General features: G+C 33.5%; 1 protein-coding gene and 1 long non-coding RNA gene across 9 annotated transcripts; one reads left to right on the forward strand and one right to left on the reverse strand.

The window, feature by feature from the left end:
• Positions 1-1770: 1770 nt before the first annotated feature.
• LOC114168652 (protein disulfide isomerase-like 5-4) lies at positions 1771-15610 on the reverse strand. 5 transcript variants are annotated; one of them, XM_085669410.1, is made up of 11 exons: positions 15373-15609; positions 14876-14951; positions 14589-14677; positions 13635-13692; positions 13334-13518; positions 13173-13230; positions 12726-12766; positions 12493-12567; positions 3283-3339; positions 2212-2278; positions 1771-2118 (listed from the first exon to the last, which is right to left on the reverse strand). In XM_085669410.1, the coding sequence occupies exons 1-11, from the start codon at positions 15411-15413 to the stop codon at positions 2062-2064; spliced, it is 804 nt and encodes a 267-aa protein (XP_085525536.1). In that variant the 5' UTR covers positions 15414-15609; the 3' UTR covers positions 1771-2061. The 5 variants fall into 5 exon arrangements, with proteins under 5 accessions (XP_085525536.1, XP_027909347.1, XP_085525539.1 ...); XM_028053546.2 differs by having other exon boundaries at positions 14876-14954; XM_085669413.1 differs by lacking the exons at positions 1771-2118; positions 2212-2278; positions 3283-3339 and adding an exon at positions 8699-9154 and having other exon boundaries at positions 14876-14954; positions 15373-15610.
• LOC146881709 (uncharacterized) lies at positions 5169-7906 on the forward strand. 4 transcript variants are annotated; one of them, XR_014986631.1, is made up of 3 exons: positions 5628-6270; positions 6346-6569; positions 6658-7906. It is a non-coding gene; the product is annotated as an uncharacterized LOC146881709 (long non-coding RNA). The 4 variants fall into 4 exon arrangements; XR_014986630.1 differs by having other exon boundaries at positions 5638-6270; positions 6371-6569; XR_014986629.1 differs by having other exon boundaries at positions 5655-6569; positions 6658-7066; positions 7232-7906.
• Positions 15611-21791: the final 6181 nt, after the last annotated feature.

A 21791-nucleotide genomic window follows, 5' to 3' on the forward strand; every position in this document is an offset into this window, starting at 1 on the left:
AATAAAATAACAAAATAAAAATAAAAAACTGAATATATATATATATATATATATATATATATATATATATATATATATATATATATATATATATATATATATATATATATATATACACACACACTAGTGTAGGCAAGTGCTTCTACCACGGTTATTTTGGTCAATTGGCCTCAGTTTAAGAACCGAGACATATCTAGCCAAGGTAAAAAATAGTGCCTTTATGGTGCGGTTATGAACCGAGGCATATTTAACCCTTATTGCCTCAATTTCGAAGTCAACCTAGGATAATATGCCTTAAAAATTAAAAAAAAAAACTGAATGGTGACCAACATCCATCCACTGTGAGCATAATATGTGAATAAGCCACCATTGACGGCAATAGCCGCATCACCGAAAAATTTTTCACCAACCACCGCACCCACGCATATGGAGAAACTCACACCAATCACCATTGTAGGTCTGCACCTAAGACGAACCACCACCGTCACGTTTCTTCCACACGAGCAACATCTGTAAAACGAAGCAAGTCTAAGTTCACGCACCATACCTTCTCTTTGCACATATGCAACTAGCCACCACGCATGAACAAGAACGATGCAATAGCAAACCACCTTTGGCCACCGTAACTTCACCATTAAACACAAACCCTAACTCATGCATGAACGACGACAATGGAGGTACTGCCTGAGCTCTACACGTTCTGCAACAACGAAGAAGGGATACATGGTCTACAACAATGGAAGAAGGGAACCTGCGCGTTCTGCAACTATTGGAGATGAAACGCAACAATGGAGATGTTGCTGCTGCACCACGCAAAGACGCTCCAACGGTGCGCCATTCTGTTTTTAACCCTAACAAGGCTTATTGCCTCGGTTGATTTTAAACCGAGACATAAACAAGTGTGTGCCTCGGTTAAGTAGAACCCGCTGCATAAATGTAACCACATATGCTTTAGTTAAAATTGGACAGAGGCCTAAAAGACTATCTGCCTCGGTTAAGTGTCCACCCAAGGCATAAAACTATGTGTTTAATTTTAAAAATTGAAAATAGTAGGAAAACATAAAAATTTTGGGACATATATGCCTCGATTGTCTATAGAATCGAGGCATAAACTTCCTCAAATATTACAAAAATGTCATTGCGTCTTTATAAGCCTCGTTTGGACTAGAACCGAGACATATAAAATGTTGTAAAATGCACAAACTGCACTAGTGATATATATATATATATATATATATATATATATATATCGAATGTCAAATGAAAAACACTTGCATTCATAGCGAGTTTTGCTTCTCCTCATCCTTTATTTCTTCATCTTGGAGAAAACGATGAACTTCATTTCTTTCTTGTTGATAAAAATTATGAGTAATGAAAAAAAAAATCTTAAGATTCTCGATTTTCTCAAGCTTTCGATTTTCTCGAGCTTCTCGCCTTTCACAGGGTTCTTAAGCTTTTCAAGTTTCTCAAGATTCTTTTTATCCTACTTCTTTCCATAAGTGCTAATTCTTAGTTATCCTTTCATAATCTTCATGCTCACCTTGAGAGGGGGTAACATCATTATGCAAACTCTCATTCTCATACTTTCAATAGAGTACTTCTCTTCTAACTTTCTCTCATTTATGTTTTATCTACTTGTAATACTTCTATTTATAGCAAAAATAGTCATGATTGTACTCACTTTAAACTCTAATTTAACTAATTGATTAAAATTTTGATGGTTATAGCCTGTAAGAGATAATAAAATAAAAAAAGGATAAATCCTCTAAGTAATTGTAAAAAAGTAATTTAGCAAATTACACGTGAAAGGTTAATAAAGTAGAAGAAAAAGAATGTATGCAAACTTATTTCTTGCACTAAATTCATCATGCCATAAATACAGTAGAAAGGGGAAAAAAAATCTACTTATATGGGCAAAGAAGGACTTTTTGGTTTGAGTTTTAGTGTTCCTTCAAATACTTCGACAAATTAAACCTACATTATTCAGACGATTATTTCAACGTGTGCTTCATGCAAGCTTTATTTAATCAACGTAGTTCGCCTATACATATTAGAAATCTTTCATGCAGCGTTTGTCCATGAAACCCTTGGGAGGGATGCAACTAAATTCTCCACAAACTGCAGGAAGAAAGTTATGTTCAATAACATTATAAAAACCATTAAGTCAACTGATTCAAAGTATGTTTATTTTTAAATAAATATAACATGAACCTGGGTAAGGCTTTCTGTATCACGATCTCCATAATAGGTCTCGTGTTCATGATGCCCATGTACTTTTCTGAAATTGGAAAAGAATCAGCAAATTAGATTTAATGAAAAAATCCAAAATTTTAGAACTTTAATCATGGACCAGTACGATACACAGTAGCTAGGATGTGTGAAAATATCATAAAGATATGACAAAATGAATTGAAAGACCTCTAAATACAATGGAGAAACAAACATTATAAAGAAACCCTTGAAATTTGATCAAGTTTCTACTAAATTTCTGACTTCCAAACTTCTAAAATAATTTCGTATTCCTAATCCCATCATAAACCCTCGATTTGGATAGAAAAATAATAATGAGGATTTTAAGTCAATGAAAATAGGTAGGGTGATACAATTTGCCAAATTTTAAAAGTGGTGTCTTGACACTACTAAAAAAATTCATATTTCCTACTAATTTTGTTTTGAATTATTTTTTAGGAAATATTTATAAATTTTGTTATGAAAAAAAAAATTGTAGGAAATTGTTGCCAATTTTTTTGCAAAATATTTTGCATAAAATACTTTTCGCAACAAATTTTGTAGAAAATACTTACAAATTTTATAATTTTGTAGAAAATAATTATGTACGAAGAAATTACCTAATAATTAAAATTCTTAGAAAAAATAAGCAGGAGAAAGTTTTTTCTTGCAAATTTTCTTAACAAACTTACAAGAAAATTTTCATATAATATGAAAATTTTTAGTAGTGTAAAAAAATTTAACAGAACCAAATATATATATATATATATATATATATATATATATATATATATATATATATATATATATATATATATAATACCTCGAAAAGGATATTCAGATGCCACAAGAGCAAGTGTTTATTATTGCAAAAATAGAAAAAGTGAAGAACACAAAAAATGCATGACCTAGAGGTTCGTGTAACAATGATATTAATGTTAATAACATGAAGTTCATAATCATAAATAACGTGTAACATATGGAGTAAATAGAGGAAGAAATTGTTCATCAAACACTGGTTGACCAATTGATTTTCCCTAATGGATTTATTACCTTACATCACTTCCTTCACGAAAGACTCGAATAGATGGATACCCTTGTATGTGATGCCTGGACAGTAAATATGAGATACAAATGAATGGCAACATAAGTATCAGGGGAGAATAACAAGTGTTCAAGAAACGACAGCAAGCCAAGGCAGAAAACCATAAATTATACTGAAGAAAAGAAAGTTCCATGCTCAACATAGCAAATAAAGCACAAAGTGTGTTTATCTTCTGCAATCTTTTGCTAACAAAGCCTAGCCTATGAAATCTGTTGTGAAATGCATATTCTAGTATGTCCAATTTCTGATATAAACATTTTTTTTATTATCAACTGTTTCAACTTTGAATTAGGGCATCTCTTGAAAGACAATTATTTGAAGAGACGCTAATGAAAGGGTAAAACTTGGTTTGGAAGAGGTGAAAATAATGTGTCTTCGATTTTGTAAAGAAGAAAATTTTTGCTGAAGTTCACATTCCCTCTGCTTGTGAAATCCATATTCTGGTATTTCCAGTTTTTGATATAAACACGTATTTTATTATCAACTGTTTCAACTTTGAATTAGTGTATCTCTTGGAAGACAATTATTTGAAGAGACGCTAATGAAAGGGTAAAAGTTGGTATGGAAAAGGTGGAAATAGTGTCTTCGATCTTGTGTAGAATGAAAATTATTGCTAAAGTTCACATTCCCTCGCTGCATGGGAATTTTATGAAACATTTATTCATCAAGTTACTTTAGTATTTGTTAGGACCAAAAGGGCTTGCATTTTTTCCTCTTCGGTAACCTCTTTCAAGCAGAAATACGGCTCCAATGTTAGGTCTTGCTCCAGTTACTCTAAGACTATCCAGGGAAAAAGGAGAACACACTAAAATATTGAAAATAAACATTCTCTCCTTTCATTCTTTCATTAATAACCCTAAAATAAAGAAAATTTAATGGGCCTAAAGTGTTTAGAATACAAACATAAAAAAAAAACATAAAAGAGCATACTATAGTAGTTAAAAAACAATCTAATTTTTAAAGGGTCTTTCTTCCTGCACCTCCAAAATTTCTTCTACATCTCCAAAATTTCTTTAAATTCACAAAAAACCCTTTGACCATTTAAGGAAACCCACAGACACCACACCTCCCAAAATTATGTCGACTTCGGAAGTCAAAATATATTCGGGAAGTCAAAATATATCATCGAAAGTCGACTTCCAAAAGTCAAAATGTATCACCGGAAGTCGACTTCCGGAAATCAAAATGTATCACCGGAAGTCAAAAATTATCACTAGAAGTCAACTTCCGGAAGTCAAAAAATATTCCCGGAAGTCGACTTCCGGAAGTCAAAAAATTAATTTTATTTTGAATATTTTTAATTCTTTTTAAAATTTATATTTTTTAACTTTTAATTATTTTTGTAGTTTATTATTTATTATTTTATTTATTTTTTATGTTTTCATATTTCTTAATATATATATTTTTTAAAAAATATTAATATCTATATATATAATTTTATTTTTATTTAATAAACTGAAAAATAAATATAAATATAAAAATAAGTAAAATTAAAATTAAAATAATATTAAACTTTAAATAAAAAAACAAAAAAATAAAAAATGTATTCTGCTTCATTTAATTTTATTTAATATTTGAATTAATTTTAAAATAATAAAACTTTAAATTAAAAAAGAAGATAATATATATATATATATATATATATATATATATATATATATATATATATATATATATATATATATGTATATATTCGTTTTTTTAAAATTTAAAATTTCATTATTTATATATTATTTATATATGTTATTTTAAATATGATTTTTTTAATTCTTTTTTATTTTTATTAAATTTTTAATAACTTATATAAAAATAAATTTAAATTTAACTTCCGGAAGTTGACTTCCAGTGATATATTTTGATTTTCGAAAGTCATATATTTTGACTTCCGAAAGTCGACATCCGAAATTATTTTTGAGGGTGTGATGTCCGTGAGTTTCCTTAAATGGTGAAAGGATATTTTGGGAATTTAAAGAAATTTTGGAGGTGCAGAAGAAATGCTTGGAGGTGTACGAAGAAAGACCCATTTTTAAATGAAATCTGCCATCCATTTGGGCTTTTGGTGTTCGTGAGGATGACTGAGCCAAGGTTGTGGTTGGTGTGTTCGGATCATGGGCAGCGTGATAGGAATAGGCTCTTGGAGGGTTTGTGTGAGATGAGGGGTTATTGGTGTTGGGGTTGAGGAAGTTAGGTGTGATGGGATGGGAAGCATTTAATGCATGGGATTTATGACATTGATGGGTTGAGGTAGTGCGGTGGGTGAGTGATTTTAGAAGCCTCAGAAGAGTGTAGACGTGGTAAGTTGTGGTTAGTTGGTGGGGTCGGTGGAATTGATGAGTTTGGTTAGGAAGTGAGGTTTGAATTAAAGTGTGGTATTATGGGTAGGTGACATTCAGTGTTTTCAGAAGTTGAAAACTGAGTTGCGGAGAGTGGGGAAAGTTTTCCTTTGAAAGATCGTAGAGACAAACATGGAAGATTGGGTGGATCTTAGAGGTGGGAGGGAGTTGGAGTTCATAGGCTACGTTGCGTATGCGACGGAGGATCTGATTAGGACCAGAGTAGCGCGATGCTAGCTTGGGGCACGATCGGCGATGCACTGATTGTCGATACGGTTGTAGGCGAACCCAAACCCAATAACTGACATTGAAACTTCGGTCAGTATGGTACTGGTTGGCTTGGTCGACCATGCATTGGTGGGTACGACGAAGATTCTGCTTGAGGCTATGGAGAACCACGATGTGTTGTCGTAAGAGATATGAGATGGTGGTGCCATCGCGTGGTATGTGAAGCATGTCCAAGGTGGTTGGAGGAGGACGACCATAGAGCGCGTGGAAAGGAGATATGTCGATGGCCGAGTGATATGAGGTGTTGTACCATAGTTCCACAAGGTGTAGGTGCTGATACCAGGGATGGGAGTGGTCACTAGCGAAGCACTGGAGGTAAGTCTCGAGCCCTCTATTTAATACTTTTATTTGACTGTCTATTTGGGGGTGGTATGACAAACTAAACTTCAGTGCTGTGCCTTGGGCTTTGAATAAGGTGCGCCAAAATGTGTTGACGAATAGTGGATCGCGATCGGAGACGATGGTTTTTGGCAACCCGTGAAGGCGGCAGATCTCGATGGAGAAGCGGCATGCCAAAGTTGGAGCTGTGAAGTGGGTGGGCAAGGCAACAAAGTGGGCATATTTTGTTAAGCAATCACAAACAACCCATATGACAGTATGCCCCGCGGAAGAAGGTAAATGGGTTATAAAATTCATGGAATCTTCCCATACTTGTGCTGGTATTGGTAAAGGTTGGATTAATCCTTGCGGGTTGTGTGGCAGGTACTTGTTACGTTGACATGTGGAACATTGTTGGACAAAGTTACGAGTGTCGCGCGTCCAACCAGGCCAGTAGAAGGAGGCAGCCACCCATGCGAGTGTGGGTTTGAATCCCGAGTGACCTGGTGTAGAGGACTCATGCATTTCGTTGAGTATGCGTTGGCGGAAATCACCAGAGGCGGGCAAGAGGAGTTGATGGCGAAAGAACAAGAGACCATGACGCATTGAGAAGAGTTGGGTCACGAATTATCTTAGATGCATGAGCTAATGAGTTGTTGGCCTTCACTGGTGGAGTAGAAAAGTTGTAATTCCTTGAAGAGACTAGGAATATAAGACGTCAGAGCAAATAACAGTGGAGAGGTTGATTCATCCCGGCGTGAAAGTGCATCAGCCACCAAGTTAGATTTTTCATGTTTGTACAAAATCTCGAAATCATACCCCTGTAACTTAACAGTCCATTTCTGTTGTTATAGTGTTTGGATGGTTTGGGATAGAAGGGTATTTAGGCTTTTTTGATCGATGTAGATTTTGAAATGGTTGCCAAGCAAATACTGACGCCATTTTTTGACTGCTTTAGTGATTGCATACATCTCTCTTATGTTGAAGATGCTTGGAGGCAAGGACACATATTTTTGCTGATAAAGGTGAGGGGTCGTTCTTGCTGGTTGAGGACCGCTCCTACGGCCACTGCGGAGGAATTAGTTTCCACAATGAAAGGCAATGTGAAGATGGGAAGATGTAGCTTAGGTAATTAAGCCATTTGTTGTTTTAGATTTGTAAAAGCCAGTTGTGCTGTTGGTGGCCATGTGAACTTTTGTTGTTATAATAAATCGGTGAGGGGAGCGACGAGTGTGACGTAGTGGCGAACAAAATGCCTGTAGAACCCGGTGAGGCTGAGAAATCCCCTTATGTTTGTGAGTGTGGCTCAAGCCATTTTGTGATTGCTTTAACCTTTCCGGGGTCAGGTGCTACTCCTTTGAGGGTCAGGTGCTTCTCGTTTTTGGCTTTAATGGCATTTTGACGTTGGTCTTGGGATTCCATGTGAATCTGGATGGCTGAAAGGCGATCCTGGATGTGTTTCTTAACCCCCGACTTCCAACTAAAATTTGAGACACACAACTACAAAATGTGTTTCTTAACCCCCGACTTCCAACAATGTTCATTTTTCTTCCATCCCCTTACTAGTGTTTACTTGTGAAAATTTTGACTTTTGAAAACTCAAAATAAAGACATATTTTATTTGACAAAAAAATGCGGGACATTGTTCAATGGATGATATTATCACTTGTTTGAGGAGGAGCAGAAAAAGTTAGAAGATTATGAACAAAACAACGCCCAAGCATTGTTTGTTCTTCAACAAGCTACGGGAGAAACTACCGCTAGAAGGATCATGGATGCAGAAACTACAAAAAGGCATAGGATATTTTGGAAGAAGAATTTGAAGACAATGAATAGGTACGTTCCAACAAACTAGACTATCTAAGAAGAGAATTTGAGACCATTAGAATGGAGGAATCTGAGACCATTAAGAATAATATGGAAGAATAAAAGAAATAGTTAACAAAATGAAAGTATATGGAAAAGAAATAAATGAAAAAAGAGTGGTAGAAAACATTCTTTTCACTCTCACACAAAAATATGATTCCATAGTTGCTTCCACAGAAACTTCCTTGGGTCCATCTTCTCTATCAATGAATAACTTAGTTGTCTCCTCGAAGTGCACAAAGCAAGATTTAACAATCAAGTTGATACAAATTCAATTGAAAATACATTCCAATCAAAGCTTCTAAAATTAAAGAAGATGGAGAAAAGAAAAGTGTTGGAGAATATTCTAGAAGTAGAGATTTTATAAATTTTTTTGGAAACAAGAAAGATAGCTATCCTCCATGTGACATTTACAATAAATCAGGTCATGTAGAAAAAGATTATTGCCATCGTGGAAAGCCAATAGGTCATTGTTGCAATAAACTTGGGAGAAGTATTACCATAATAAAAATAAACATCAAGCAAACTTTTCTGAAGAACATAATGAGGAGAAACATTTATTATATGTTAATCAAGAATTTGCTAACGGAGAAGGAAAGTGTTACTTGGATAGTGCATGTAGCAATCACATGGCCCAAACCCGTGGTGAGTCAGGTTGGTTCGCGGGTTCCAACCCATTTTTTACAGCTCTAATGTTTCGTACAAGTCTTTTATGAAGATTCATGCAAAACCCAAGTCAAATACATCTTCGCGTAGGCAAAAGAATATTAAGATATCTACAAGGAACAAAAGAGTATGACATATGGTATAAATCAATACGCAAAGATGACATGAATAGCACCTCAGGCTATGTTTTCTATCTTGGATTAGGAATATTCTCTCGGGCGTCAAAGAAGCAAGCCATAGTTGCACAATCAACAGCTAAAGTAGAATACGTGGTTGTTGTTGAAGCAGCGAGTCAAGCTATATATGGCTTCGAACGACACTCAAAGATACGAGAGAAAAAAAAATGGCCCTACTACAATTAATTGTAACAATAAATCAACTATTACAATGAAGAAAATCCAGTGCATCACAATAGAACAAAACATATAGCAATTAAATATCATTTCAACATGGAAGCAAAGACACATATGAAGATTTGACTCAAGTACTGCCCAACAAAAGACCAAATTACAAATATTTTTACAAAGGCATTACCAAGACCAAGGTTTGAACTAATGTGCACTATGCTTGGTGTTATCAAATTTGCATCAATGGGGAGTATTAAGATGTAATGTCAAATTCTAGAACAATGTAGAAAAGCTTAAGATAAGAGGTAAAAAATCAAGAAAATTCTACTTAAGTTAAAAATCTAGAACATTTTACATAAGTTGTGGCTAGCATTTTCTAAAAGGATTAGTATGTTCTTGGTCCTTTAACTATCAGTGAAAATTGAAATTAATCCTTCTGCGAAATTTTGGTCCGATTTAGTCCTCCAACTTTAGAAATGCGTGCATTCTCTTTGAAACTTTGACCCAATTCAGTCCTTCAACTTTAGAAATGTGTAGACTTAGTCTTTTTAGCTAAATTTTGTTAAGTATATTTGACATTTCAAAAACGTTTCTTAGCTAACATTGAAGCGAAAATGTGTCAAACAGTATAAATAACTCAAATGCTATCATAAACGCGTTTGAAACGTGAAATAAACTTAACAAAATTTGGTTAAAATGACTAAATCCAAAAACTTCTAAAGTTGGGAGATAAAATTGGGCCAATGTTTTGAAGTGGGACTCATTCCAATTGTCACTGAAAGTTAAGGAACCAAAAACATATTTAACCTTTTTCTAGAATAAATCATATGCATGTAAATACCCATGTATACTAACATTTGAGAATGCAAATACAAAATATACTTCTTCCAACTACTACTTTCATATTTACTATCTCCATATCTTACTTATCCAATCAACGACTCCTCTCACAACAACAAAATACTTACATCCTCCTACAAAATTAAGAATATAAAGTTTCCATAACTGTGAATGAGAGTTTGGTTTCCACCTTTCTTCCCCTTGTCTTATGACAATTCTTCCTTCCTTCTTGGATGGATATCCATTGTTTTCTTGCCACATGATATATTTTCCACCACAATTGTGAGACCTTTTATCAAATCTTTCAATCGTTGTAAAATGCTCATGTTGTTTATTCTCAACTTTCTCTCTGCATGAACAACTTCTTGCAACATCCGTTCTAATCCATCCATTCTTGATTACATTCTTGTATTCACCATATCCCTTGAAACGCACCATAGTTCCAAGATCGTTGATATGGTACCGATTGATAGAATATAACTGATATTGGAATAAGAAAGAATTAAAGAACTTGAATTGTATTACTTCTTTCCAATCTTGTACCAATGTATATAGGATCCCACTCTTCAACTAGCATTTGTTTTCTCTAATCACAAAAACAGTGTCTCTTCTTAACTCTCCTAAACTATTTATAATATTTAGATACAACTATAAGTCATATCTATAGTTTATGTGAGATCTCATGATATTTAAGCTATAAAAGTGAAGGCTTCGTTCACCTCTTTGAATGTCTCAGTTAATACAAACAGGGCATGAAGATCTGGCCATTACAATTGTGTAACATGCAACATGGAAAAAAATAAAAACACAAAAATCGATGTTCTTAGGATTGTTTAGAGAGGAGTCTCATTAGTACCATGAGGGAAAAAACAACAAAAGAAACACAGGAAGTTCTTCAATAAGAGTTCAAAGAATATTCAAAGGTGAGAACAATTAAAATTCAATCTCTAAAGAGAGATTCAAAGGATGAAGAAAAAGGAAAGTTTGAATGAATACTTCAATAGATTGTCTAAATTGGTGAATTAAATGAAGTTTAATGGAGATACAATCAATGAAGAATTGTTAATAAAATTCTAATTAGTTTGACTTAATAATTTGATCCTACAGTGATTTCCATAGAAGAAACTAAGGACTTATCAACCATGATCTGTCAAGTATTGATGGAGTCACTTAGATCTTTTTGACCATAAATTGTTACATCGCAGTGAAAAGTCATTTCAAAGCATGTTTCAGTCCAAACTTATTGTATCATCTCAAATAGGTGAATTAACAAATAATGTTGAGTCTTCTAGAGGTGGCAAATTTGGAAGAGGGGAAAGAAATCCACGTGGAAGAGAAGAGGAAATATGAAAGAAGAACAATCACAAAGAAAAAGATTGTTGGAATATAGACAAGCCACAATGTTATAATTGAAAAGGTGTGGCTATGAGCAAAAGGATTGTCACTTTGAAAATAAACACCACAAGTTATTAGATGAAGTAGAAAATGGTGAAGGGAACTTGATCTTTGCTTGTCAAAGACAACTTGAGCATAAAAATATATGGTATTGGGATAGCAACTGCATCAATCATATAATGGAGATTGAGAAGCTTTTCTTAACATGGATTATGCATTTGTCTCAAAAGTTAAACTATATAACAGAGAGTGTGTTGAAGTAGGAGGCAAAGAAAAAAATGGATTTACAATAAAGGAAAGAGGTAGGTGCATGGTATGTGTAAAAAAGACTAGATGAAAGTATGTTGGGTATTGAACAACTTTTGGAACATGGTTATTCTTTGATTTGAGAAATTACATTCTTATTCAAAAAGAAGAATTGTTCATACGGTGAAAATGAGGAAAAAAAAGAAATTTTCTGCTTTCACTAATTATGAGAGAAAAGAGAAAATTATTCTTGTTAATAATTAAGAAGAGATATAGTAATAAGGAATAAAATCAATAATTAATAATGAGAAATGTTCACTAAGATATTTCCTTACTAATATTGTTAGAAGTCTTACATCGATTAAAGATAAGGAGTAGGTACAAATCTTACCTTACAAATTGATTTTGTGGGGTCAAGTAAGACTTAAAGAGCACTTCTTAATAGATGTAATCAAATATCATATTTCTCTATTTAATATAATCAAATCATATATTAAGCACATGGTTTACAAAAGACCCATTTTTTCTTTCCGTCAATGCTCTTTCCTTCTTTTCTACCAAAATTAAGAAAAAATATATCACCCTTTTCCTTTCTCCACTTAAGTTCATCAAATAACCTTTATAGCTTTTTAATCAAATCTAAGAACATTATTGCTTTATTAAACTGGCTGCAACCTTAGCTAGCTTACAAGTGTGACTTGGCAACATTATTTAGATATATGATTCAAAAGCAAAAGCATAAAAATGGAAAAAGGACAGATTTCATTAAGTAATGGATTTAAAAATTGCAAAAAAGAAAAACATGTCAATTGTAGGTAAGAAGCATAATATTTAGGGGGAAACTAGCAATACTACCTACCTCCTGCATAAATCAGCCTCTAGAGTGCAATCCACCTTTGCCAAAATAATGCGCCCATCAATTTCTGGGTCATACCTATTAAAATTAATTAAAATTAATCAAATACATATTGGACATTGAATTAGTGAAGTTATGATAAAGAGTAACTCTAAATCTACAAAGGAGAGGGGGAAATCTATCTCTAAAATGTAATTTCAAGAAGTATGAGAAACAATCAATCAATAATAAAGCACCTCTCTATCATAATTTTAGTTGTTTTATCCCATGCAGGTTCCTGAAAGAAACCAGTAGAAGATAATTTCATGTAAAGTTTACAATCTATTAATCCACCAAAAATGTTAAAAATTTATAATTCAACCATCATTCATTATTAAAGGAAAGAACCACCCTTATCGTACGATGTTGTTAAATATTATAAATCATAATTTTGCATTAGTCACTACTAAAGTATAACTGATGAAAGATGCACTTGAAGTAGCCTTTGCTACTGCTACTTAGTGGCTTGTACTGAGAGGGAAATTCCCCTCTTAAGGAATGAGACATTGTTGAAACAGAACCCAATCTATTTAGGAAACTACAAAGACATCAGGTGACAGGTGCCAATCTTATTTCCTGATGAAAAGGTACAAAATTATGATAAAAAAATTATTACCATACATAATTATGATAAAAGTTATTACCAAACGCTGACACCAGGAACACCAAGGTGTATAAAAATTTACAACTGTAATTGGAAACCTGCAAAAGGATTATGAAACAGAGAGTAAATATTGCATTTTGAAAGGAACCTGGCTAAAACAAGGAAAAATCAAATGCGGTATTCTCAGAAGTGGCCACTTACTGATAAACATAATTATCAAAATTATGTGTTGTGAGTGAAAATGAACCTTCAACAGATTCTCCATCTACTTCACCATCATGCTTTACAACATTTGTAATTGTATCCGAACGAAACTCAGCGCTAGTCAGTCCTGAATTTGAATCACTAGAAAACTTGCGAACGGTTTTTTCTATATTGATCCTTTCCTGAAAACAAGAGGTAAAATATTAAGCAGAAGGCCTAAAACATCAAAGGATGGGATGAAGTATCATATCACTAGGAAGCATAAAACTAAGAAGAAAATAGAGTAAATGAGACTTACTGTTTCCACCATATCACCCACATCAGTTGATGCAAACTCGTATGAGACTTCAGGGAAACTTCAAAAATATGTTGAATCAATAAGCCAACAACAATAGAAAAAGAGGTAGATAAAGTTTGCAAATAAGTGTTCACTTGATTGAGCGTACCGAGTACAAACAGATATTAAAATATCCGTTACCGTAAATAATAAATATCCATACATAGATATTAACTATTCGTTGTGAATTCTATTTGTAAATATCTATAAACACAGATATTTTTATCGTTCCTATTTGTATAGAGAGAGACATTGCTTAGAACCGTGTATGTTATTAAAATATTGGTATTCTGTTATTTCATTATTATTGTGATTATTTGTAATAGATTCTTGCAAGTTTGGAAGAATTCATACTTTTTGACAGTTTTGGTTGTTGTATTGTTGTTTCTCCAATCACCTCTCTGTCCTTTACATCTTTGCTTCTATTTCCTTATTTATATCTACTATGCATTTTTCTAAATAAATATTTAAAATGAAATTTTACATACATCAAAAATTAAATTACTTTAAAACAAAGAATTTGAAATATATGAAATTTAACTTGCTTGTTAAAAAATTTGAAAATAAAATATAATTCAGTAAAAAAAATCAAATTTCCATACATTTTAAATTCCTCAGAATTTTTAAATGCTCTATCTGAGCACTACCCAAGTGAATTTCAAGATTATGGTGAAACTACAAACCGTTTTGATTCATGATTTAATCAATAGACACATGCCTTGTAATAGAAGAATATTGAAGCTCTCATTCCTTGTAATATGGCAAGTTCATAATACCAAGACTCAACAAAAGCACAAACCCACCAATAAATACATGATATATATTAAACAATAGTTAAGACATGAGACCATTCACCAACTAAGAAAAACATCCCTATTCAACCACAGACAGCAAATGCCTAGATAATCGTTCTACCTGTTATTGAAATTACGTAAATAGTGATGATCAGAGCTCTTGTCAACAATCACAGATGTTGAGGCGCTAACAGTCAAATAACTTGGTTCCTGAAACAAGGATGCAAGACAAATATCAAACGAAATTTGAACAACCAATTCAAACTTAGAAATTTGACAATACTAAATACAAGATGTTCAAAATTAGAGTTCTCGTAAAGCAGTATAGGACCTAACATCAATCTAAATTACAATTTTTTGTTCAACAATTCACAACTCATTAACATGATGGAAGTCTCAGCCACTCACCATTCCAAACAATAACATCATGAAGGGAACTGCCACTATGGATAATCGTGCCTCAGTCAAACCTCTCAGGATTTTTCTGCTGACAACACAAGTCAACAACAAGCACATAACAAGATAATTCCTAATTTAAAAAAAAAAAAAACAAGCAAAGGAAACCTGCATCCCCAAATTACTCGTTAAATTTACATCGCAAGCGATAAAAGTATCGAGGTTCTTTCTATTAAGAACATCTTGCAATTAGAGATTCTTCGAGTTATTTAGTTCCTAATATCTTGTGTTCTGTTCGATACTTATCCTTCTTCTTCCACACAGACACAGAAAAATATCAGTATCAGTGTTTTGTTACAGTGTGGACTTCGGTTTGCATGAACCATTATACAAAGAGCTTAACAGTGAGCACAAACAAATTCCAACTCTGTAACAGATTCCTTGTATTCTGCTTCTGCACATTCGCTAGCCAATTGAAACAGAGAGGAAAAACGGGTAGAGATTCCAACCTGTAAAAATCAACGGATTTGAGCTCAGTTGCAGAAATCATGTTGGCGAAAAACGTAGAATCACAGCGAGAGAGAAACACAAGCGCCTCCGAAACAGAAAGCGCAATAGCTATAGATTGTATATAAGGAGCACAAAAGTCTCCGAAACACAAAGCGCCATAGCTATAGATTGATTGTATCGAAGGAGCTGGCCTTTCCCTGTGGCTTCTTCGTCCCCGTCTCTTTCACTCTTGTGACTAACGAAAAAACTGAATATATTCAAAAAAAAAAAAACAAAAGTGGAACATTTAATTACTAATTAGATTTTGCGGGAAAATTGAATTCTGCATGGTTGACGTACTTAAATAAAAATATTTAAGTTTTAGATATTGCATTACTTTATGAATTTAATTTAAGAGTAAATTTTAAAATTATAACGTTACAATAATTTTCTTAGATTTTATAATAATTATTAAAAATTAATATACATAGTGGATTATGTACAATTATACAGGAAATAAATTTTAGTTTTATGGAGAAAACAAAACTGGAAAAATACAACATAGGCAAAGACAAAGTCCAACGTGAATTACGAGATATACTGACTTTTGCAATTTATCTTGACTCGGTCTAGGTCGTGGATTGACTTGCAATATGTCGTTGGAATGGTGGGAAGAGAAGATAAAATGGGGAAGGAAAAATAATATGAATTTGAGGGAGCGGAAAAGAAGAAAAAAAAGTTTTTTTATAAGATAAATATGAATGGTTAGTGTTTTGTTAGCGAAGGAGTTCAATCCACAAATTTTTGTACATTTCTTTTAAACTCATCGTATCAACTTTATAACTTCTAACAACTATATGGAGTTGAGCTCACAACCAACTTCTCTTCTAACTTTACCATTTATGATGTACTGATACAACAAGTGTTCTATGTGCTAATATGTTTATTTTGAAAATAATAAAATACGATATGTGATATATGAATATTGAAAAGTATGTAACAATTCTTAAAAATATAATAAATATATAATTGTTATTTTGTGAGTCGAAATTAAAATTATATAGATTAAAGTTGTTAACAAAAAAAAATTATAAATTATTATAGCATAAAAATATTGTTGCTTTGTAAATAAATATTTGATTAATAAGTATAAGGAAAATATCCTAGAGTATATCATACAAGCAAGGTTGACTCAAAGGTAGAGTGAATAAAGTACTCGCTTTAAGCCTCAAGGATAAGAAGGGTTTAAATTTTTTTTTACTACATATTTCTCTATTAAATTAATTAGAAAATTATGTTTAAGAAAAAAAAAGCCTCAAAATATTTTTAGTACTAATTAATATATCTTTATTAAACTAATTATAAAATTATGTTTAAGATAAAAACGGCCTCACAAAAATATTTTATTACTAATATAGCTCTGTTAAATTAATTATAAGTTTATGTTTGGGAATAAAATTTAATAAAATTATTATTAGTGTATGTTAATTTTTATTAGTAGTAAAAATGATAATTAATGAGTTAAAACATTTTTTAGTAAATTATAATTTTGTTTACAAGTAAGAGAATGATTAGCCATCTTTATTGTCTTATAATAAATCTCGATTCTATTTTCTTCTTTTATCTCTCTATGATTTCTCTTACCTCTCCTTACTTTATTTTTTTCTAATAGTTTTTTTTTTCTAGGGTTTGGCAAATTACATCATTAAATGTCTTGAATCTCATGTTGCCCATGTCACCGTGTGCACCAATTTTTTTATCCTCATTTCTGGTTAGTATGTTTTTTCTTTCTATTTGTGTTGTTGTTATTTTTATTCTGTTTTGGATTTGTATTAGAATTAGAAATGTGTTTCTTTTGCTTAGTTTTGTTTTTCGATACTTTTCACGGGGTTTGAGAGTTTTTTTTTTCCTTATATCTTGAGGAGAAATTGAATTTTTTTACAAAACTATTAATTAGATTATGGTTTATGTTAAAAACAGATCTGTCTAATTATCTTAACCACAAAGGGATCTGAATTGATTAACAAGCTTTTATATGGTTTAAGATGAATCTTGAATAAATCTTTAGGTTTTAAAGCTCAATTAATCAATTTCGCAGTTCTGGGTTAATGGACTGTTTAAATCAATCAAGAAAGATTATGAGAGAGAAGAAGGAAGCAAGACACACAATTTATACTGGTTCGATTCAAAAAGAATCTACATCCAGTATTCTCCTAAGTAACACACTTAGGAGGATTCCACTAAACAGAAAGGTTCCAAGAATTACAAGCACACCTATGTAATTCTAACCCCCAAAACCTAAGAACTTGATTCAACAATCAAGAACTCCCCCTAGGAGCAATGCATCCACACAATTGCACCTAGGTCCACACTTCAAACACTGAAGCTACTGTAATCAGAAATACAGAAAACAAAACAAGAAACGAAAACACCTAAGTTGTGCAGATTTGACTTGATGCTCCTTGAATCAAGCAAGATCCATCATGGTAGAATCAACCATCAACTCTTCTTGGATCTGTACTTGAGTTATTGCAGAATCTTCTGAAGCTTTTGTGTCTCTCAGATGGCTCTATCTCAGATGAAAACTGCGTGATCTTTCTAATTTTTTTCAGACCCAAAACAGATTCCAAAACAGCTTTTATACAAAGGTTTTTGCTGTCACTAATTCAATTAGCAATTTACCTAATCGATTATCGTGAGAATATTTTCACTTACTTTGTACCATACTCACAGCTAATCCATTAGTTAAAAAACTAATCATATGCAGAATTACACAGCAGGCCTGGAATACATTTGATAAAGAGAAGCTAATTGCCTAATGCATATCCTAACTGGACCAAGCTATGTTTTATCCTAGATCAGTAGACATCATCAAAACTGTTCTTCATTTATGGATGAAAGGCTCCCCCTTCCAACAATCTCCCCCTTTTTTATGATGTCCAAAACATGGACTGTGATAAGCCTACCTGCAGCACATTAAGCAAACAACAACAGCAGTACACAATACAGGCACACAAGGGTAACAACAGCATAGGCATATAACAGATATCACTTTCATTTTATGCTCCCCCTATCAGTATAGCCTATCAATGCAGTGGCAAAATAATTCTCCCCCTTTTTGGACAGTAGCAAAAAGACATATTCAAGATGGGACAGGAAAAAAAACAACTAAATAGCGTAGCAAAGTAAAAGATGCAGCAGTAGATAATGCATAACAACCAGGATAACAACCAGAATGCATAACAATTTCGCATAATGGATTAGCGGGCTCCTTTTGAGAAATTAAGTAGCAACTATGTGATGCAGAACTTAACACAGACTAAGCTTTAGACAGAACACGATAATGGATTAAGGCCAAGGTTAGGCAAGCAGCTACACAGTTTGAACACAGTAGGCATACAATGTATGACAATACTAACAACGCAGCAGGTGAAATCAGTAGCGCAGGTTAACATCAGAGTGCAGACAGCCATAAATCAAATCAGCAATTAAGTATTGCAATATCAGTTTAAATCAGTTGCAATATCACAATAGAAGAGGAACTTTTCACTTTGGCAATGCCTAAAATTTGACCTTTGTTATTAACACCTCTTGTAACATGACCAATAATTGGCTTTGTAAGATATCCTGCAGAACTTCTTCACATCTCCTTTCATGTGTCTTGAGCATCCATTATATAAAAGCTACATTGTTTTCCTTGCATCAAGACACACCTGAAACAAAGATTAAAGAGAATATGCAGGTACCCAATTGAACTTGGGTCCTTTCATGTTAGTGGTTTGAGGTGTTCCTTTAGGTACCCATTTGTACTCTCCTTTAGGAACCCCACAATTTTTAAAGTAGCAGGAATTAGAAAAATGGCCAGGTTCAAAACAGTAAGTGCAGATAATAGAGGATGGTTTGCTGATGTTGAGGAAATTTCTACACGATAATCGATTAGAGTTGCCACTGTAACCAATTCCCTCTTTATTCAGCACACTCCTTTGAGATCCTAGTACAGCATCTAGGTTGGATCTTCCTAGGGTAAATTTAGAGAGAGTTTTCATCAAATACTCTATCTTTTCTAGCTGTCCTGGGCAGTGCTCACATCTGGACCTAGGATGCTTTTCAGATTTTTCTAATTTCTCCAAGCAAGTTATTAGATTCTCATTTTCCTCTTCTAACTGTTTTATCCTACCCTCAAGCCATTTAATCTCTCCTTTACGCTTGCTATTTGACTTTTGCAGTTTTGTAGCTTCCTTATGCAGTTCATTAAATGCATCAAGCAGTTCATAGTAATTATTTTCCTCATGTTTAGATGTGAAACTACTCACACTGCTTTTGGATGATTCTGCTTTAGCCATCAGACACGGATTATTTTCCTCTTCAGTGCTGTCATCAGATTCACTGGATGTGCTGGAATCATTTTCTTCCCAAGCAATGTAGGCTTTCTTTTTCTTCAGGTGCTTCTCTGTCTCATTTTTCTCTTCTAGTTTCTGCTTCATCTTCAGCACAGGGCAATCTGCCTTGATGTGTCCTGTCTTGCCACACTCATAGCAGGTTTGAGTTCCAGATCTGGACTGCTTCTTGTTTCCTGCATGACTGTTATTAGTTTTATTCTTATACTTCAGAAATTTTGAGAACTTTTTCACCATTAGTCTCAAGGCTTCACTGTCAGAGTTGTGATCATCATTAGAGTCATCTACAATTTCTGCTTTCTTCAATTTTACTGCAGATTTCACTGCACTCTTCAAGGCTATAGTGTGCCTCTTTTCTCCATCCTCTTCTTCCTTGAGTCTTCCAAGCTCTAATTCATGTTCCCTCAATTTTCCAAAGAGAGTGGCTATGCTCATGCTAGTGAGATCTCTAGATTCATCTGTCACTTTGGGCTGCCATGTCCTATTTAAGCTCTTCAAAATTTTGATATTGAGTTCCTCTTTGTCAAAGGTCTTGCCAAGAGCTAGGAGGTGATTTACTATATGTGTAAATCTTTTTTGCACATCACAAATGCTTTCTCCAGCCTTCATTCTGAACATCTCATACTCTTGAATGAGAGTATTCTTCCTTGCCCTTTTGACTTCATTCGTGCCCTCATGGGTGACCTCCAAAACATCCCACATCTCTTTGGCGGATTCACACACAGATACCCTGTAAAATTCATCCAAAGTTAGTGCAGAGGATATAATATTTTTGGCTCTAACATCATAGTGTGGCCTTTTATTTTCATCGAGTCCATTGTGAGAATTCTTTAAGAACAGTTTTGCCTTCCACAACTTTAATGGGTTGAAAAGGTCCATTAACTACAGCATCCCAGACCCCTTTGTCCACTGATTCAAGAAAAATTTTCATTCTAATTTTCCAAAAAGGGTAGTTTTCACCAGCAAACAGAGGTGGCCTGTTGATGGATGCCCCTTCAGCAAAGGTTTGAGATGTATTAGACATATCAGGATCTTTCTAATCGATTATCGTGCGATTAGCCAGCTCTGGTGCCAATTGTTAAAAACAGATCTGTCTAATTATCTTAACCACAAAGGGATCTGAATTGATTAACAAGCTTTTATATGGTTTAAGATGAATCTTGAATAAATCTTTAGGTTTTAAAGCTCAATTAATCAATTTCGCAGTTCTGGGTTAATGGACTGTTTAAATCAATCAAGAAAGATTATGAGAGAGAAGAAGGAAGCAAGACACACAATTTATACTGGTTCGATTCAAAAAGAATCTACATTCAGTCTTCTCCTAAGTAACACACTTAGGAGGATTCCACTAAACAGAAAGGTTCCAAGAATTACAAGCACACCTATGTAATTCTAACCCCCAAAACCCAAGAACTTGATTCAACAATCAAGAACTCCCCCTAGGAGCAATGCATCCACACAATTGCACCTAGGTCCACACTTCAAACACTGAAGCTACTGTAATCAGAAATACAGAAAACAAAACAAGAAACGAAAACACCTAAGTTGTGCAGATTTGACTTGATGCTCCTTGAATCAAGCAAGATCCATCATGGTAGAATCAACCATCAACTCTTCTTGGATCTGTACTTGAGTTATTGCAGAATCTTCTGAAGCTTTTGTGTCTCTCAGATGGCTCTATCTCAGATGAAAACTGCGTGATCTTTCTAATTTTTTTCAGACCCAAAACAGATTCCAAAACAGCTTTTATACAAAGGTTTTTGCTGTCACTAATTCAATTAGCAATTTACCTAATCGATTATCGTGAGAATATTTTCACTTACTTTGTACCATACTCACAGCTAATCCATTAGTTAAAAAACTAATCATATGCAGAATTACACAGCAGGCCTGGAATACATTTGATAAAGAGAAGCTAATTGCCTAATGCATATCCTAACTGGACCAAGCTATGTTTTATCCTAGATCAGTAGACATCATCAAAACTGTTCTTCATTTATGGATGAAAGGCTCCCCCTTCCAACAGTTTAATCTTTTGGTGG

The sequence above is a fragment of the Vigna unguiculata genome, chromosome 11 (genome assembly GCF_037176805.1).
Source record: "Vigna unguiculata cultivar grain cowpea cultivar isolate G323 ecotype 2 chromosome 11, ASM3717680v1, whole genome shotgun sequence".
Taxonomy (NCBI): domain Eukaryota; kingdom Viridiplantae; phylum Streptophyta; class Magnoliopsida; order Fabales; family Fabaceae; genus Vigna; species Vigna unguiculata.

Bases quoted from the DNA above. Each gene is read 5' to 3' on its own strand.
- LOC114168652 (XM_028053546.2), bottom strand. From the start codon at position 15,413: ATGATTTCTGCAACTGAGCTCAAATCCGTTGATTTTTACAG. The intron at 14,678-14,875 runs GTGAGTGGCTGA...TCCTTGTTTCAG, and splicing joins TGATGTTATTGTTTGGAATG to GAACCAAGTTATTTGACTGT. The intron at 13,519-13,634 runs GTAAGTCTCATT...TCTTGTTTTCAG, and splicing joins TGGGTGATATGGTGGAAACA to GAAAGGATCAATATAGAAAA.